Source organism: Bubalus bubalis, chromosome 20 (genome assembly GCF_019923935.1).
Source record: "Bubalus bubalis isolate 160015118507 breed Murrah chromosome 20, NDDB_SH_1, whole genome shotgun sequence".
Lineage (NCBI taxonomy): Eukaryota > Metazoa > Chordata > Mammalia > Artiodactyla > Bovidae > Bubalus > Bubalus bubalis.
In genome coordinates, this window is record NC_059176.1 from 11,895,540 (window position 1) to 11,908,310 (window position 12,771).

Genomic DNA, 12,771 nt, shown 5'->3' on the forward strand with positions numbered 1-12,771 from the left:
AGGCTGCAAGTCCCAGATAAAGGTCCAGCAGAGTCAGTTTCTGGTGAAAGCTCTCTTTCTGACTTGCAGGGCCTTTCCTCTGAGCACATGCAGAGAGAGAGAGAGAAAGTGAGTTCTGATCTGTCTTTCTCTTCTTGAAAGGGCACTAATCCTGTTGGATTAGGGCCCTACCCTTAGAACCTCATTTAACTTTCATTTCCACCTAAAGACCATTTCTCCAAATACAGTCACACTGGTGAATTATGGCTTCACCATATGAATTAGAAGACAGTGTACATAATTCAGTTCATAGCACCAGGTATGCACTATTCTCACTGTGTGACAAAACCTCCCCAACAGCTCAGTGGGTAAAGAATCTGCCTGCAATACAGGAGACACAGGAGATCCCTGGTTGGGAAGATCTCCTGGAGGAGGAAATGGCAATCCACTCCATTATTCTTGCCTGAAAAAATCCCATGGACAAAGGAGCCTGGTGGGCTATAGTCCAAAGGGTTGCAAAGAGTCAAACATGACTGAGCATGAGCACAAGACAAGACAGTGTGTAACAGCAATCCTAGATCCCCGGTGATCAAGGATGATCACCGAATCACTATTGCAACTCCTCTCTCTGCTGGTTCACTGGCAAAAGGAGCCCAAGGTGCCCAGGTAGTAATGAACAGCTTTCAGTTTTGTGCAACCCTTACTGTTCATTGGTGGAAGCTTCAACTTCTAAGTCTACATTTGCAGAAGCAAGAAGCACAGGAACTGCAGGGAATCTCACTGAAAGGTGGGCTCAGAAGGGCCAATCCTACCTGACTTCTTGGTTCCCAGATTTTGTGTCTTCTTACTGTTGGAGACACACCTGTCAACTCACACTACATCCAGGAGAACAACGGCCCAACCCCACAGGTTGTTGTCTCCAAGCTGAGGTCACAGCTCAGCCTTCAGCAGATCGGGCTGTCATTCAGGGGAGCACTCAGATGGCCAGAGAGAGCTCCCACAGGATGAGTCATGCTTGTCCAACAGATTGCAGAGAGCCTCCTTGGCAATCAATGCTCCCTGGTGAGTATGAATATGAAGCAGGAAACTTGTATCTTTTGTGTCCACTCCCATGAGTTCATCCATTGACTGCGTACCTGACCTCCATGTCTTTGAGTTTTCAGTACTGTTTTTTTCTGTAAGCAACTAGTTGAACCACTTACTCCTGCAGCCCAAGATTTTAAGGCTTGTTCACCCCAGTGTTCCCATTCTATATCACAAGGTCAAGCTTCTTCCCTATCAGAGCCCTGATGTGTACACCTGTATGGCTGCACGTGTAGTATGCTTTCCAGCTTTGCCACTCCTACAATCAGATCCTGAGTCTACTTCTCAGCACAGTCTGCCTTGTGGGTGTCAAGAGATGAAAGTGTCCTTAAAGCTTTACAAAGCATGCCTTAATCTGGCAAACAGGTTCCCTATCACTTGCATTTTGCAAAACCTCTAGGACTGTCAGAAGAAGCCACCTAACCTCACAATCCTTATGATTATCATTTCCTTGCATTGATCAAATGCCGTGGACACTAGACCTCCCATAGCCCTGCTTTCTGTTCCATCTCATTTCACTAAGCCAGTGGCGAAGCTTTAGAAATAGTAATGTCGACTGCATGCCTGATATGATCTGCTTCCCATCAGTAATGGGGCCCCTGTGGCTTCCAGACACATGGAAAGTGCAGCTCCAACATCTCATCCTGAAGACTTGCTTTCTGGAGCACTTGTGGTAGCCACTGTCCCTCGTTTCTCAGGAGATACAGCATGAAGCAATGATCACTTGCTTACACTTTATTGAGGGCTACAGTCCTAGGACAAGAAAGATAAAAGGAAAAAGGAAGTGAGGAAGGAATTGCTCTGCCTCTAAGTCACTTCAGTTGTGTCCGACTCTTTTGTGACCCCATGGACTGTATACAGCCTATCAGGCTACTCTGTCATTGGGATTCTCCAGGCAAGAATACTGGAGTGGGTAGACATTTCCTCCTCCAGGGGATCTTCCTGACCCAGGGATTGAATGCAGGTCTCCTGCATACCACTGAGCCATTGAAGGAAGGTGGGCAGTAAATATGAGGTTGTGTGTTCTCTGAGCTGGCCGCATCTTTGGAAGAAAATGTTGCCAGTTACTCAATCACGTCTCCTGGACATCTCCTGCCAGGTCAAAGAAACTGCTACCATCCATATGCTGGGCCCTTCCCGTCTCTTGTCTTTTGTTGTTCAAAATTTGCTACAAGGCTTCACTTTCCTGAATTTCTGAGCAGAGATGCCTGGCCCAGGTAGGCAGATCCCAGACATCCCAGACAAGGTATGGGTTTCCATCTGGGTCCAGAAAGGATGAAAGGAGTCAAGCCTACCTGGGTCCTGCCATGGCATGAGGGGGGTCCATGACAGAGCCTTGTTTTCACCCTTAGGGAGGCGTCATATTTCACGGTGTTAGAGTTGTGAGAAGGTGGAGCCAGGTGACACTCAAGAAATGGACAGACAGGGTTCAGTGCAGGAATACTGAAGACAAGAATGGATAATTCAAGGCTTTCCAGCAGGCATAACTCACCTAGGTTCTCCTGAAGGATCAGTCTTCTGTTTGGGGCCAGACTTCTGAATCCCATGTGAGCAACTGTGCGATTCTGGAAAGCCTTATCTCGGAACTTGTCAAGTGGGGCAATCACATTTACCCCACAGAGATGTAAGAATTGAATTAAAATCTGATTTAAGAACATTTTTCAGTAGCACAGAGCTCCATATTAACCTCAGGGGCTGCTGACACATGAAAAGATTGAAGTCACAGACTTAACCAAATACCCTGGCTAGCTTAAATGGGAAGGTAATAGAATGTGGAGTGTTATTTTAACCTCAGCTGATCAATAGGCCTCATTTGATGCCTCATTCTCCTGCTTTAAACCATTGGTGAAAGAAAGTCATCCAGGAAGCTCCTCCCTTACTACACCAAAACTATCTTCCCTCCTCCCTAGATGGTGGGTTCCTTAAAGGCAACAACAGCTGGTTTGTCCACTGTCGTATACCCAGTATAGAATGGTCTATCTGATCCTTAGTAGGTATTCCCAGAGACTATATATGGAATGAATGAACCAATGAACAAGTATCTCCACATCTCTGCCCAAGGGGTTCCCAATGCTTGTAATATTCCCCCACTCCTGGCAGGTTACACAGTCTTGCAAGGCTTTCCTGACCTTTCCAGTCTTCATGGCTCTGTCCTTCACTTACAGTGGTTTTGTCACGTTATAGCTGACACCAGAATGCTAGTGGACAGTGGCATGGCTGTGGACAGTGGACTGCCTGGTTTTATCTGTCTCCTAGTGTGTGCTCAGTCTCAGTCATGTCTGATTCTTTGCAATCCCATGAACTGTAGTCCCTGCAGGCTCCTCTGTCCATGGGGTTTTCCAAGCAAGAATACTGGCTGCTGCTGCTGCTGCTAAGTCACTTCAGTAGTGTCCGTCTCTGTGCGACCCCATAGACGGCAGCCCACCAGGCTCCTCTGTCTCTGGGATTCTCCAGGCAAGAATACTGGAGTGGGTTGCTATTTCCTTCTCCAGGAGATCTTCTGACCCAGGGATCGCACCTGCATTTCCTGCATTGGCAGGCAGATTCTTTACCTCTGAGCCACCAGGGATTTAGACGTCTCCTAGATCAGACCCCAAGCTGTTAGAGGGAAGGGCCAGGGCCTCATTCTCCCTTGGGTCCAAGCATCTCACTGGCTCAGATGTGTCTGTCTCTACAGAGAGTGTGTGGAGAAGTGCCTGGGGTCAGCACTCAGCACAGACGAGGTCTCTAAGAAATTTGCCTGAAAGCTGGTTTGCAGAGCAGCTGATACTCAAAGAGTGTGTATTTATATGGGGTGACAAGGGTGCCTGGAGAGATGGGGGAAAGAAACTAAGTAAGTTTTCCTTCGATGAATGAGCTATGATGTCAGGCTCTCCGCTCACTGTCCTGACCCCACCTAAAAATAGGATTGTCCATGCCTTGCGGGAGGACGGAGTGGGGCGCTCTGGAAGGCCACCCAGTCAATCAAAGCCCTTGTCAAGTGCTTCCACCCCATGAGCAGAGGCCATGCGTATCTGCGGTGCGGACAGGGGTGGGGGTGGGGTGGGGGGGGTGGGGGGCGGGGGCCGGGGCAGCTTGTTTCAGAGATATAACGGGCTACTTCGCCACCGACTTGTTGACAATCTCGCCTCAAATAGGAGTTTGAGAAAAGCAGTGGTGGAGGGTGGAGAGACCCTCCCAAGGGGCCGTCGGCAACTCCTTCCAATATGTAGTGGCTGGAGCGGTGTCCAGGCCCGGGACCACAGAAGGGAGAACACAGCACTTGGCCCCGGGAGGGGCGGCCTGCACCTCCAGCCCGGGCTTCCCGGGCATTTTCGCCTTCTTCGGAATGGGGCGGGGGAGGGGAGGGAGTCCGCAAGGATCGAGCGCAAAAGAAGGGGTCTCCGCAAGTCAGTCCTTACCCCCTTCTCGCCGCCTCGAAGAAACTTGTAAGGGGGGCGGGAGGGGAAAAGGACAGCAGGCAAGGAGCAAGTCCCCTCGGGAGCTGGGAGTCCTCTTCCTCGCGGGTGGATAAATAAATTATTAAGCGCCCAATACACAATAGCCTCGCTAGATGGAGACGAGGAATCACTGCAGCGGCGCTGGCGGCGGAGAGCGCGGGCGGGCGCGCAGCACCAGGCGGGAGGCGGGCGAGCTCTGGCTCTGTTCACGTCTGTTTTCCTTTTTCGTGCGTTATTTATTTGGCCTCCGCCCGCTGCCTTGCGGCCCGAGCGGGCGCTCCAGGCCAGGGCCTCTAGCTGCTGCTTCTCGCGGGCCGGCGTGAGGGGCGGTCAGAGCCCGGGCACCCCCGCGCCCCGGGCAGCCGCGCGGCGCCACCGCGAAGGGCGGGGACCCGGGGAGGGCACGCGCCGCCGGCTCCGGGAGTCTTGGAGGAGACTTTCCCCGCCCTCCGCCTCCGCCTCGGCAGCCCGCCCAGTTCCTAGGCGCGGGGTGCCGCCCCTCCCGGCCCTCGCGCGGCCAAGCGCAGCCCGGAGCCACCGCGCCCTGCGCCCCGTGCGAGCGCGCCCGGCCCGGGCCCCGGGCTCAGCCGCCCGGGAGGCCCAAGCCGCGCGCAAACTTTTGCTCCAGTGCCCGGCGTTCCTCCTCGGCATGTGAAGCCCCTCGGCGCCCGCGCAGTCGTCAGGGTGAGGACCGAGGCCCCGCCTAGAGGGCGGGGGACTGGGGAGGCGGCTGGCTTTAAATGGGGGCCGTCCGGCGGCTAGCGATCAGATTCTGCCTCGGGCGGGGGCAGCGAGCGAGGACTTCTCTTCCCCGCGCCGAGGATCGGTGGGGGCCGCCACCAGGCAAGGTGGCGTGAGGCACTGGAGGGGTGCGGGCGGAGATGGAGAAGCGGGGGAAGCTCCCTCCCTGAGGCGGGAGGCCGGGGCTCGGCGGAGCGCGCGAGGGCTAGCGGGGAGCGCACCGAGGTGCCTCTGTTGCAGTGTGCGCAGTGAGGGCTGGAGGGGCAGACAGGGTGCCCGCGGCGTGTGATTTCACGGTGCCGTACATGCGGGGGTCAGCGAGTGTGCGGGCAGGAGTCGGTGGGTGTGAGCGGCAGGTTCTGTGGGTGTGCACACAGGGTGAGCGGCGCCCGCCGGGTTTGAAGTGTGCTCACAGTGGGAGAGAGTTGTGCACGACTGTTTCTGGGGAGGTGCACGGGGTTCGGGAAGAGCGCTTGGCTGTTTCTGGAGGTGTGCCTGGGGCCAAGGTACGCACGCAGGATTTGGGGGGCGTGCGCTACGACGGAGTGTGAATTCCGGAATGCCGGCCTCCGTGAGTGTGCACCAAGGGTCGGCGAGGGTGCAAGCTGGAGTGAAGGGCCAGGCTTGGGTCACGAGGGTGCCCCAGGGTGCGGGGAGTGCCCACTGCGTTCGGACTGCTGCGGGTGCGGGTGCGCCACCAGGATGGTGCCCGTGGAGCCCGGCTGACTCGAGCTTTGCTCCCCTGACAGTTCGCCCCGGGAGCGCGAGCCGCGGGCCGAGATGCTCCTCCGGGATCTGGTGCTGCGCCGAGGTTGCTGCTGGCCGTCACTGCTGCTGCACTGCGCGCTCCACCCGCTCTGGGGCTTCGTGCAGGTGAGCGGCGGCGCGGGCTGCGCGCCCAGGACGACCTCCTGGGCAGGACGGGGTAGGGGGTGGTTGTCCCTTCAGTCCCACGACCCTGGCTTTCTGCGGTTACCCGTCCGATTGGTCCTGGGACGAGTTTAGGGAAAGAAAAGATGCTCCGGCTCCCGGTACTCTGGCCGTGGAAAGATAAGAAACTCCTGAAGGAGACTTCAGTCCTGGCCTGCTGAGTGAGGCCTGCAGGACAGCGCCTTGGAACAGATAGGTCACAGGGAATGCCTTCTGGATGATAATATTCCATTGCAGAAATGCAGAGAAAGAAACCTGAGAGCTTTGGCAAACTTAGAAAGAAAAAATGATCCCAAGAATATACCTTCTTGATTTCCTATCAGAGCCTTTAGTAAAACTTCACAGTAGCCTTCTTAAACTGGACTTCAACACAGAAGCGACTGTGCTTCTTGCGGACAGTGGAGCTGAGGCTGTGGGGCAGATTTTGCAAAGTGGCTATTGATGGGGGAATGTAGGAAGGTGTTGTCCATCTCTAAGGATTGCCGGAGGATGGTATCCTCACCCTGGGCCCACCATGCCTCCTGGACAGAGACCAAATAGCCACCAACTCCAGTGACCTGTGTTAGGGTCAGAGAGATGGATAGATGGGATGGTCCCTGGTGCTTCCCAGAACACACAGTCAGTGGTCCATTGGAATGGTGAAGAGGTGAAATTTGTTGCCAGCTCCTTGGGTTGGGAAGGTCCCCTGGAGGAGGGCTTGGCAACCCCCTCCAGTATTGTTGCCTGGAGAATCCCATGGACAGAGGAGCCTGGCAGGCTGCAGTCCTTGGGGTTGCAAAGAATTGGACATGACCAAAGCGACTTAGCACATACGCACGGTGAATTTTGAGCTCCAGCTCTGCCTCTTACCAGCTGGGGAACTTTAGGCAGTGTGCTTACCCTCTCTGGACCTTAGTTTCTACTTCCTCACTGTGCAATTATAAGTACCTGATGAGATAAAGATTGTTTAGCTTGGTGCCTCAACCATACTAAACACTGAATGGACGTTGTTTCTGCCATTATTGATGTTAGGAAGTCACCAATAGTAACATGGCTCATCTGTGTGGCTAGCCAGGTACTCTGTTGATCGCTATATAGTCCCAGCAACACTTTTGAATTGTTAGAGGTTCCGTAGGGTCTGGAGGACATTTTTACCATTTCAGACACTGAAATATCCACTCTGGGATATTTGCAGCTTCATGTTCTCCTGGTGGCATTTTGGGGGCTGGGGACTATTCAGATAGTTGCCCCGAGTAGGAGGTGACAGTTCAGAGAAGAAGGGATGGGGCAACACTGCTTGCCAGGCCACCAAGTTTCATGAGCTGTCCCAAGCGACAGGGCCCCGCTGAGAACGAACTTGGTCAGTCCTGTTGGGATGGCAGCCCTAGTGACCACTGGGAGATAACTAGGGGCCATAATGCTGGAACCACCTATCTAGGTGGAGAGCTTGAGAAAGTGGGTCTGCTTGAGTGGGGGAAGGGGGATGTATACACCCCCCCTTCGCCAGCACCAGCCGCATCCTCTGCTCTCTTCTCTGGCTTGCGTCTGTCTCACTCACAATTGTTTTCCTTTAGGAATTGACAGCTTTGTTTAATGTGTGAAACGGCAGCTATTAAACTCAGCTGTGCCTTCTCGGGATTCAGAATTTTGTCACTTCTAAACATTTGGGCGGTTTGGGACCAGTTCTTCTCATTCAACTTTTAGCTGAACCTCAGACGTTCAGCTCACTTCCTTTTTATATTCATTTGTTTACAGTTTGCCCTCTTCTGGGAGACTTTTCCAGCTAGTATGGAGAGCAACATGGTGACGTTGTTGATCTCCAAGAACTGGAATTCTGCTGTGGGAGCTAGCAGGATAGAGACAGGAGACCTGACACCTCCCCACACACCCCCCACCAAGAGAAGTAATTCTGTAAAGTAGCTCCTTTTTTAAGCAATGTCCTTCAGCCAGGCAGTACTTCCACCAGCAAATGTGTGTGTGTGTGTGTGTTTCAGATGTCCTTACTCAATATAAATCAATTTTTGTGAAAATCAATTAGAAAGAAACCCTCCAGACAAGTAGAATGGATAAAATCTTGGCTGGAGGCACTGGAAAAATAATCTACAAATGATAAGGGCTGAGAAGCCAAGGGGAAAGGGGGCTTTGGAATGAATCGATCTGGTTTTTGAGCAACAGAACTGAATTCAGAAGAAGAGAGGGGAGAAAAGTTGAAGTGCACAAAGCCATGTGTTTCCCTTTAAGTGGAGAGATTATCATGTGTGACGTCACAGGAGTTTCTTGAATAGAAAAAAATCGGTCTATGCTTTTATGAGCTTTTTGCTGGAGGAGTTGTAAACATCTGGCAGTGTGAGCCAGCACAACCAAGTCCTGTAATTAACAGGATGGTTGATGAAGCCAGAGCTCTGTGTGGCCCCTCCAAGCACCAGATTCCAACCTTGAGATCAGCCCCGGAGCCTCTGGCTGCTTCCTGGATGAAAAGAAACTTAATCATTAAAGTCAGATGACATTAAATAGCCGCAAGGTTGGTGGGGGCACTGTTAAGCCTTTTCTCTCTTTTTTCCTTCATGTGTCTGGAATTGAGCTTCTGAGCTTCTGTGATTTAGGGTTCTTCTAAGTTAACTTCCCGATGAGTCCTTTTTTTCTGCAAGTGAAGAGGATGACAGGCTGGCGAATTTATTAAGTGTGACAGGAGTGTGTCTCATCAAGTTACTGTGGTGCTGGCCTGTCTTGATAAAAGATGTCAGGAGCCATCATCTTTGTGGGCGCCCTCCGAAAGCAGTCGTCAGAGAGACAGGCTCAGATCCGGGCTTGTGGGTCTCTGAGCGGCAACAAGGAACCATCCCGGACCCAAGCAATTGCCAAGCCCCCGCCCCTGTGGACAGTCATTACAGCTTCACTTATTTAGTCAGCTGCATTTATCCGGCACCTACTGTTTGCCAGGCCCTGTGTTAAGGGCAAGGGAAATGTAGTGGTCCCTGCCTTCATGGCACTGACAGTCTAGCAACTGGAGAGATTGTTAAACAAGTCATGGTAGGCAAGTACGCTTGGTAGGAGCAAATAGCTTCGAGATGGGAGCTGGTAGAAGATCCAGAGAAAATGTAGGTACAGTGCTTTAGCCGAGACAGGAACGAGAAGTCAGGAGTCAGGATGCAGCTGTGAGTTGAGTGAAGTGTCCAGACTGGAGGGAACAGCCCCCCAGTGGGAGGAGAGGGCAGGGCACTGGAAGAACCCCGGGGAGGGGTTCCCCAGGTGAGGCCTCTGTTGTAAGCCACTAACATCGTGTCCTACAGTTTGGGCTTGATCCTGAAGACTTTGGGGGCCAGGGAAAGTTTTTCTAAGAAAGAGATGACACAGTCTTAAATTAGCATTTTAGAAATCTCCAACCAGCTTCAACAGAAGATTAGGATTCAGGGAAGGATTGAGGCAAGGGGTGATGAGAGTCAGGCTGCCAGATTTAGCAAATAAAAACACAAGCTGGGGACTTCCGTTGTGAACCAGTGGTTAAGACTTTGCCTTCCAAGGCAGGGGGTGTGGTTTTAGTTCTTGGTCGGAGAGTTAAGATCCTACATGCCTGGTGGCCAAAAAATCAACACGTGAAAGAGAGGCGATATTGTAACAAGTTCAATACAGGCTTTAAAAAAAGGTCCACATCTTTAAAAAGAATATAGACTGTCCAGTTAAATTTTCAGATAGACAATGGATTATTCTTGAACATAGGTACACTCCATACAATCTTTGGAACATATTTATACTTAAAAGTGTTTATTATTTACCTAAAACTTTTACAGGGTGTCCTATAGTTTGCCTGGAGAGAGGCGAGGGAGCTGTGAAGACGTGGTGGTGCCTTGGTTTAGGGCTGTGGCCGTGGAATGAGAAGTGGATGGAGTCAGGGACTCCTGAGGAGGCCAGGTGTGGGAACTGGCTGCCACGAGCCCCGTGTTCCCCAGACTACTGTGCCAGGGACCAAATGCAGGTGACTGCGGGACCTCTCGGGGCCTCTCTGGACCTCAGGATTCTGGCCTCAGGAGAACACTGCAGAGCGGGGAAAGGAAGGCAGGTGATGGTAAAACTGGAATAAAAAGCGGCCACAGGAAGTCACGATGCAGGCTTTAGGTGGGTCATTGTCCCTCTCTGGGCCTCTGCTCCTTCTTGGTCAAGTCCAGCGAAGAGCAGGTGACTTCAGGGGCAAGTTTACTCTCCTGTGAGACTTCCCAGGATGTAACCCAACCAGGCCAGGGATTGAGACAAGCGTGTGGTATTGAGGATTCCTCTTTACTGGTCTAAACAAAACACTGCCAATCCACGGAACTAGTGATCCTGGAGCTGGGGTCCGGGGTAGGTTCCATGTTTCTCCACTGCTGGGCAGACCTTCCACAGCACACGTTTGCACTGAGCACCAGCTGAGTGTCGGGCCCGGTGCAACTCTGGTCCATCACTTAGCCTTGCCCAGCATGTCCTCCTATAAGTATGAATGATACCAGCTCCATCTCTCAGTTATTCTCGTGGTGGAATCAGTGCCTGTGTCCCATGACTGACACACAGTAGGGCTCAGGAAATCATGTTCCATCAGGAATCATAAAGCACAGACCCACCTGCCTTTCTGTTCCAAGATGCTCACAACTTAGTGTGTGTGTGTGTGTCTGGTTGGGGTGGGGGGGTGGCGGGTGGTGCAGAGACAGACATTACGTAACAGGGGGGGAAAGTGCCGCAGAGAAGAGGGTTTATGAAGTGAAGGGGCAGCACTGGGTAGCTGGGTCTAATTCTGGGGGCTGTGGGCTTCAGGATGGCTTGCCCAGGAAGACCGTGTAAGAGCTGGGCCTGAAGGATATACAGATGTGGATGCAGGGCCTGTGTTACCCGCTGTCAGTCAAGGGAGCTTCAGCGGCCACAGGCTTGTACTGGTCCAAACCAGTGAGGAACCCAAGTGGGCCCCCGCCTCCGGGAGGATAGCCCACCCAGGCTGGCTAATAGGGTGGTGACAATATTAGTGTGTCCTTATGGTTGGTTAAGCAGTTGTGCTCACTCCCTTTTCAGTGGGACCGTGATTCCAGAGACCAGATGTTTAAGATGTAGGGTGTGCCTTCACTTCCCCGCCCCCTTCCGCCTCGAAACTCCGTCCTGGTTTCTCTGCTTGTAATTTCATCACATGAAGCCCTCTGATCCATCTGTGCCCTCCTAGCCTCTCACAGAAATAGGTCACTGGGTTGGGCCAGGTTAAACAAACGTGCTCGTCGTGAACCTTCTCGTGTGAACTGCACCTTGGAGGGTGCAGAAGTGATTGCTTTGGCAACGGCATTGCTTGATGTTCACGCACTTGGTGGAGTTCAGTGTAGAAGCGATCTCAGAGACCAGCGGTTGGGAAAAGGGAGCTTTCACGCAGGCCCCAGGGTCTTGGAAGGTCGGAATCCAGAGAACAGTTTCCATGATGGGTGATGAGAGGGCTGACCACTGCGCTGGGGGAGAAGCCAGTGGTTTGGCCGTGACGTCTAAGGAGTTCATCGTCTCCATAAGACAACCGAGAAAAGGCTCACCATCTGATGATATGTTCTTGCAAGATAAGATGGCCTTCCAGGGTTTGAAATGCAGTCAGTGGTCCTTTAAAAACACTAAAAGGTGGTGAGCAGGAGCTTCATGGCCTTGTAGATATTCAGTCAGGGCTGTAAATCAGTCCACCTCCTGGTGCCATTACCCATCCTGTTCACTTCTGCTACATGTCAAGGGAGCAGCCGAGCCCTGCTGGCTGTCTCTGCCAGCCCAGGACACGTGCAGCAGAGGGTCTACACTGGCCTCCAAAGGCAGGCCTACCCTGGCCGGTTGCAGAGAAACTGAGGTCGTGGGTTTGTATTCATGGGAGATGACAGCCAGAGAAATGAACTGTGGCCCTCCCTGAGGTAGCAGGTGACCACCAACTCCTTCCTTCATGTCTTTAAATCAGCTGTTTTCCAGGACAGACAGAAAATACTAGGCTCAAAGATGTATGGCTGTCTGCCATGAGGGATGCTGAGAGTGGGTCTAAACCAGCCATTCTCTCACTGGCTACGCACTGGAAGTTTAACCCAGGATGCTTCAACAAAATTCGCATGCCCAGCTCCACCTGCAGAAATTCTGACTTGACTGGCATGAGAGAGGCTCAGGCATGAGTATCTTTTAAAGATGCCTGGAGAGTCTAACTAGCAAGCAGGGCTGGCATCCCTTAGGTGAACACCCACCCACTTTTGCTCCCCTTTGTGTAGTCTCCCCCATGTGTAGCTTACACATGGGGAGACTGGGACTGAAGTCGAAAGAACACCAACCCACGATTCAAGAGGTGTGGATTCTGGTGAATTTCAGGCATTTGCTTAGGTGATATGATGGCGAGAGGAAAAAGGCCTGACTCCTGACCCCAGAGACCGTAGAGTCCAGTAAACAGGAGAATGAACTAGGTAAACACTCCAATGTGGACTTCTGTCCCGTAGAGTGAAATCCAGTACCAGGAGGGCTTGTAACGGCGAGATGACCTGGCCAGGGCGGTCAGAGATGCTTCCCTGAGGAGGTGATAGGTGAGCTGAATAATGGGAAAGCAGGGCGAAAGGTGTGGGAGAAAATTCCAGGCCATTGGAGCAGCCAGTGCAAAAGGCGG

At 52.5% G+C, this 12,771-nt stretch overlaps 1 protein-coding gene across 3 annotated transcripts in view; it reads left to right on the plus strand.

The window, feature by feature from the left end:
• The first annotated feature begins 5,020 nt into the window (after window positions 1–5,020).
• Window positions 5,021–12,771, plus strand: part of PRIMA1 (proline rich membrane anchor 1) — a 72,124-nt gene continuing 64,373 nt past the window's right edge. Inside the window, exons 1-2 of one of the 3 annotated variants that reach the window (XR_003105102.3) lie at window positions 5,021–5,186; window positions 5,993–6,116. Coding sequence is in view for 2 of the 3 variants with exons in the window: in XM_006060733.4 (XP_006060795.2) it covers window positions 6,024–6,116 (93 nt within the window). In the remaining variant the exon portion in view is untranslated. Of the gene's footprint in view, window positions 5,187–5,239; window positions 5,351–5,992; window positions 6,117–12,771 lie in introns of those variants that run through there. The other 2 variants (XM_006060733.4, XM_006060732.4) reach the window with 2 other exon arrangements.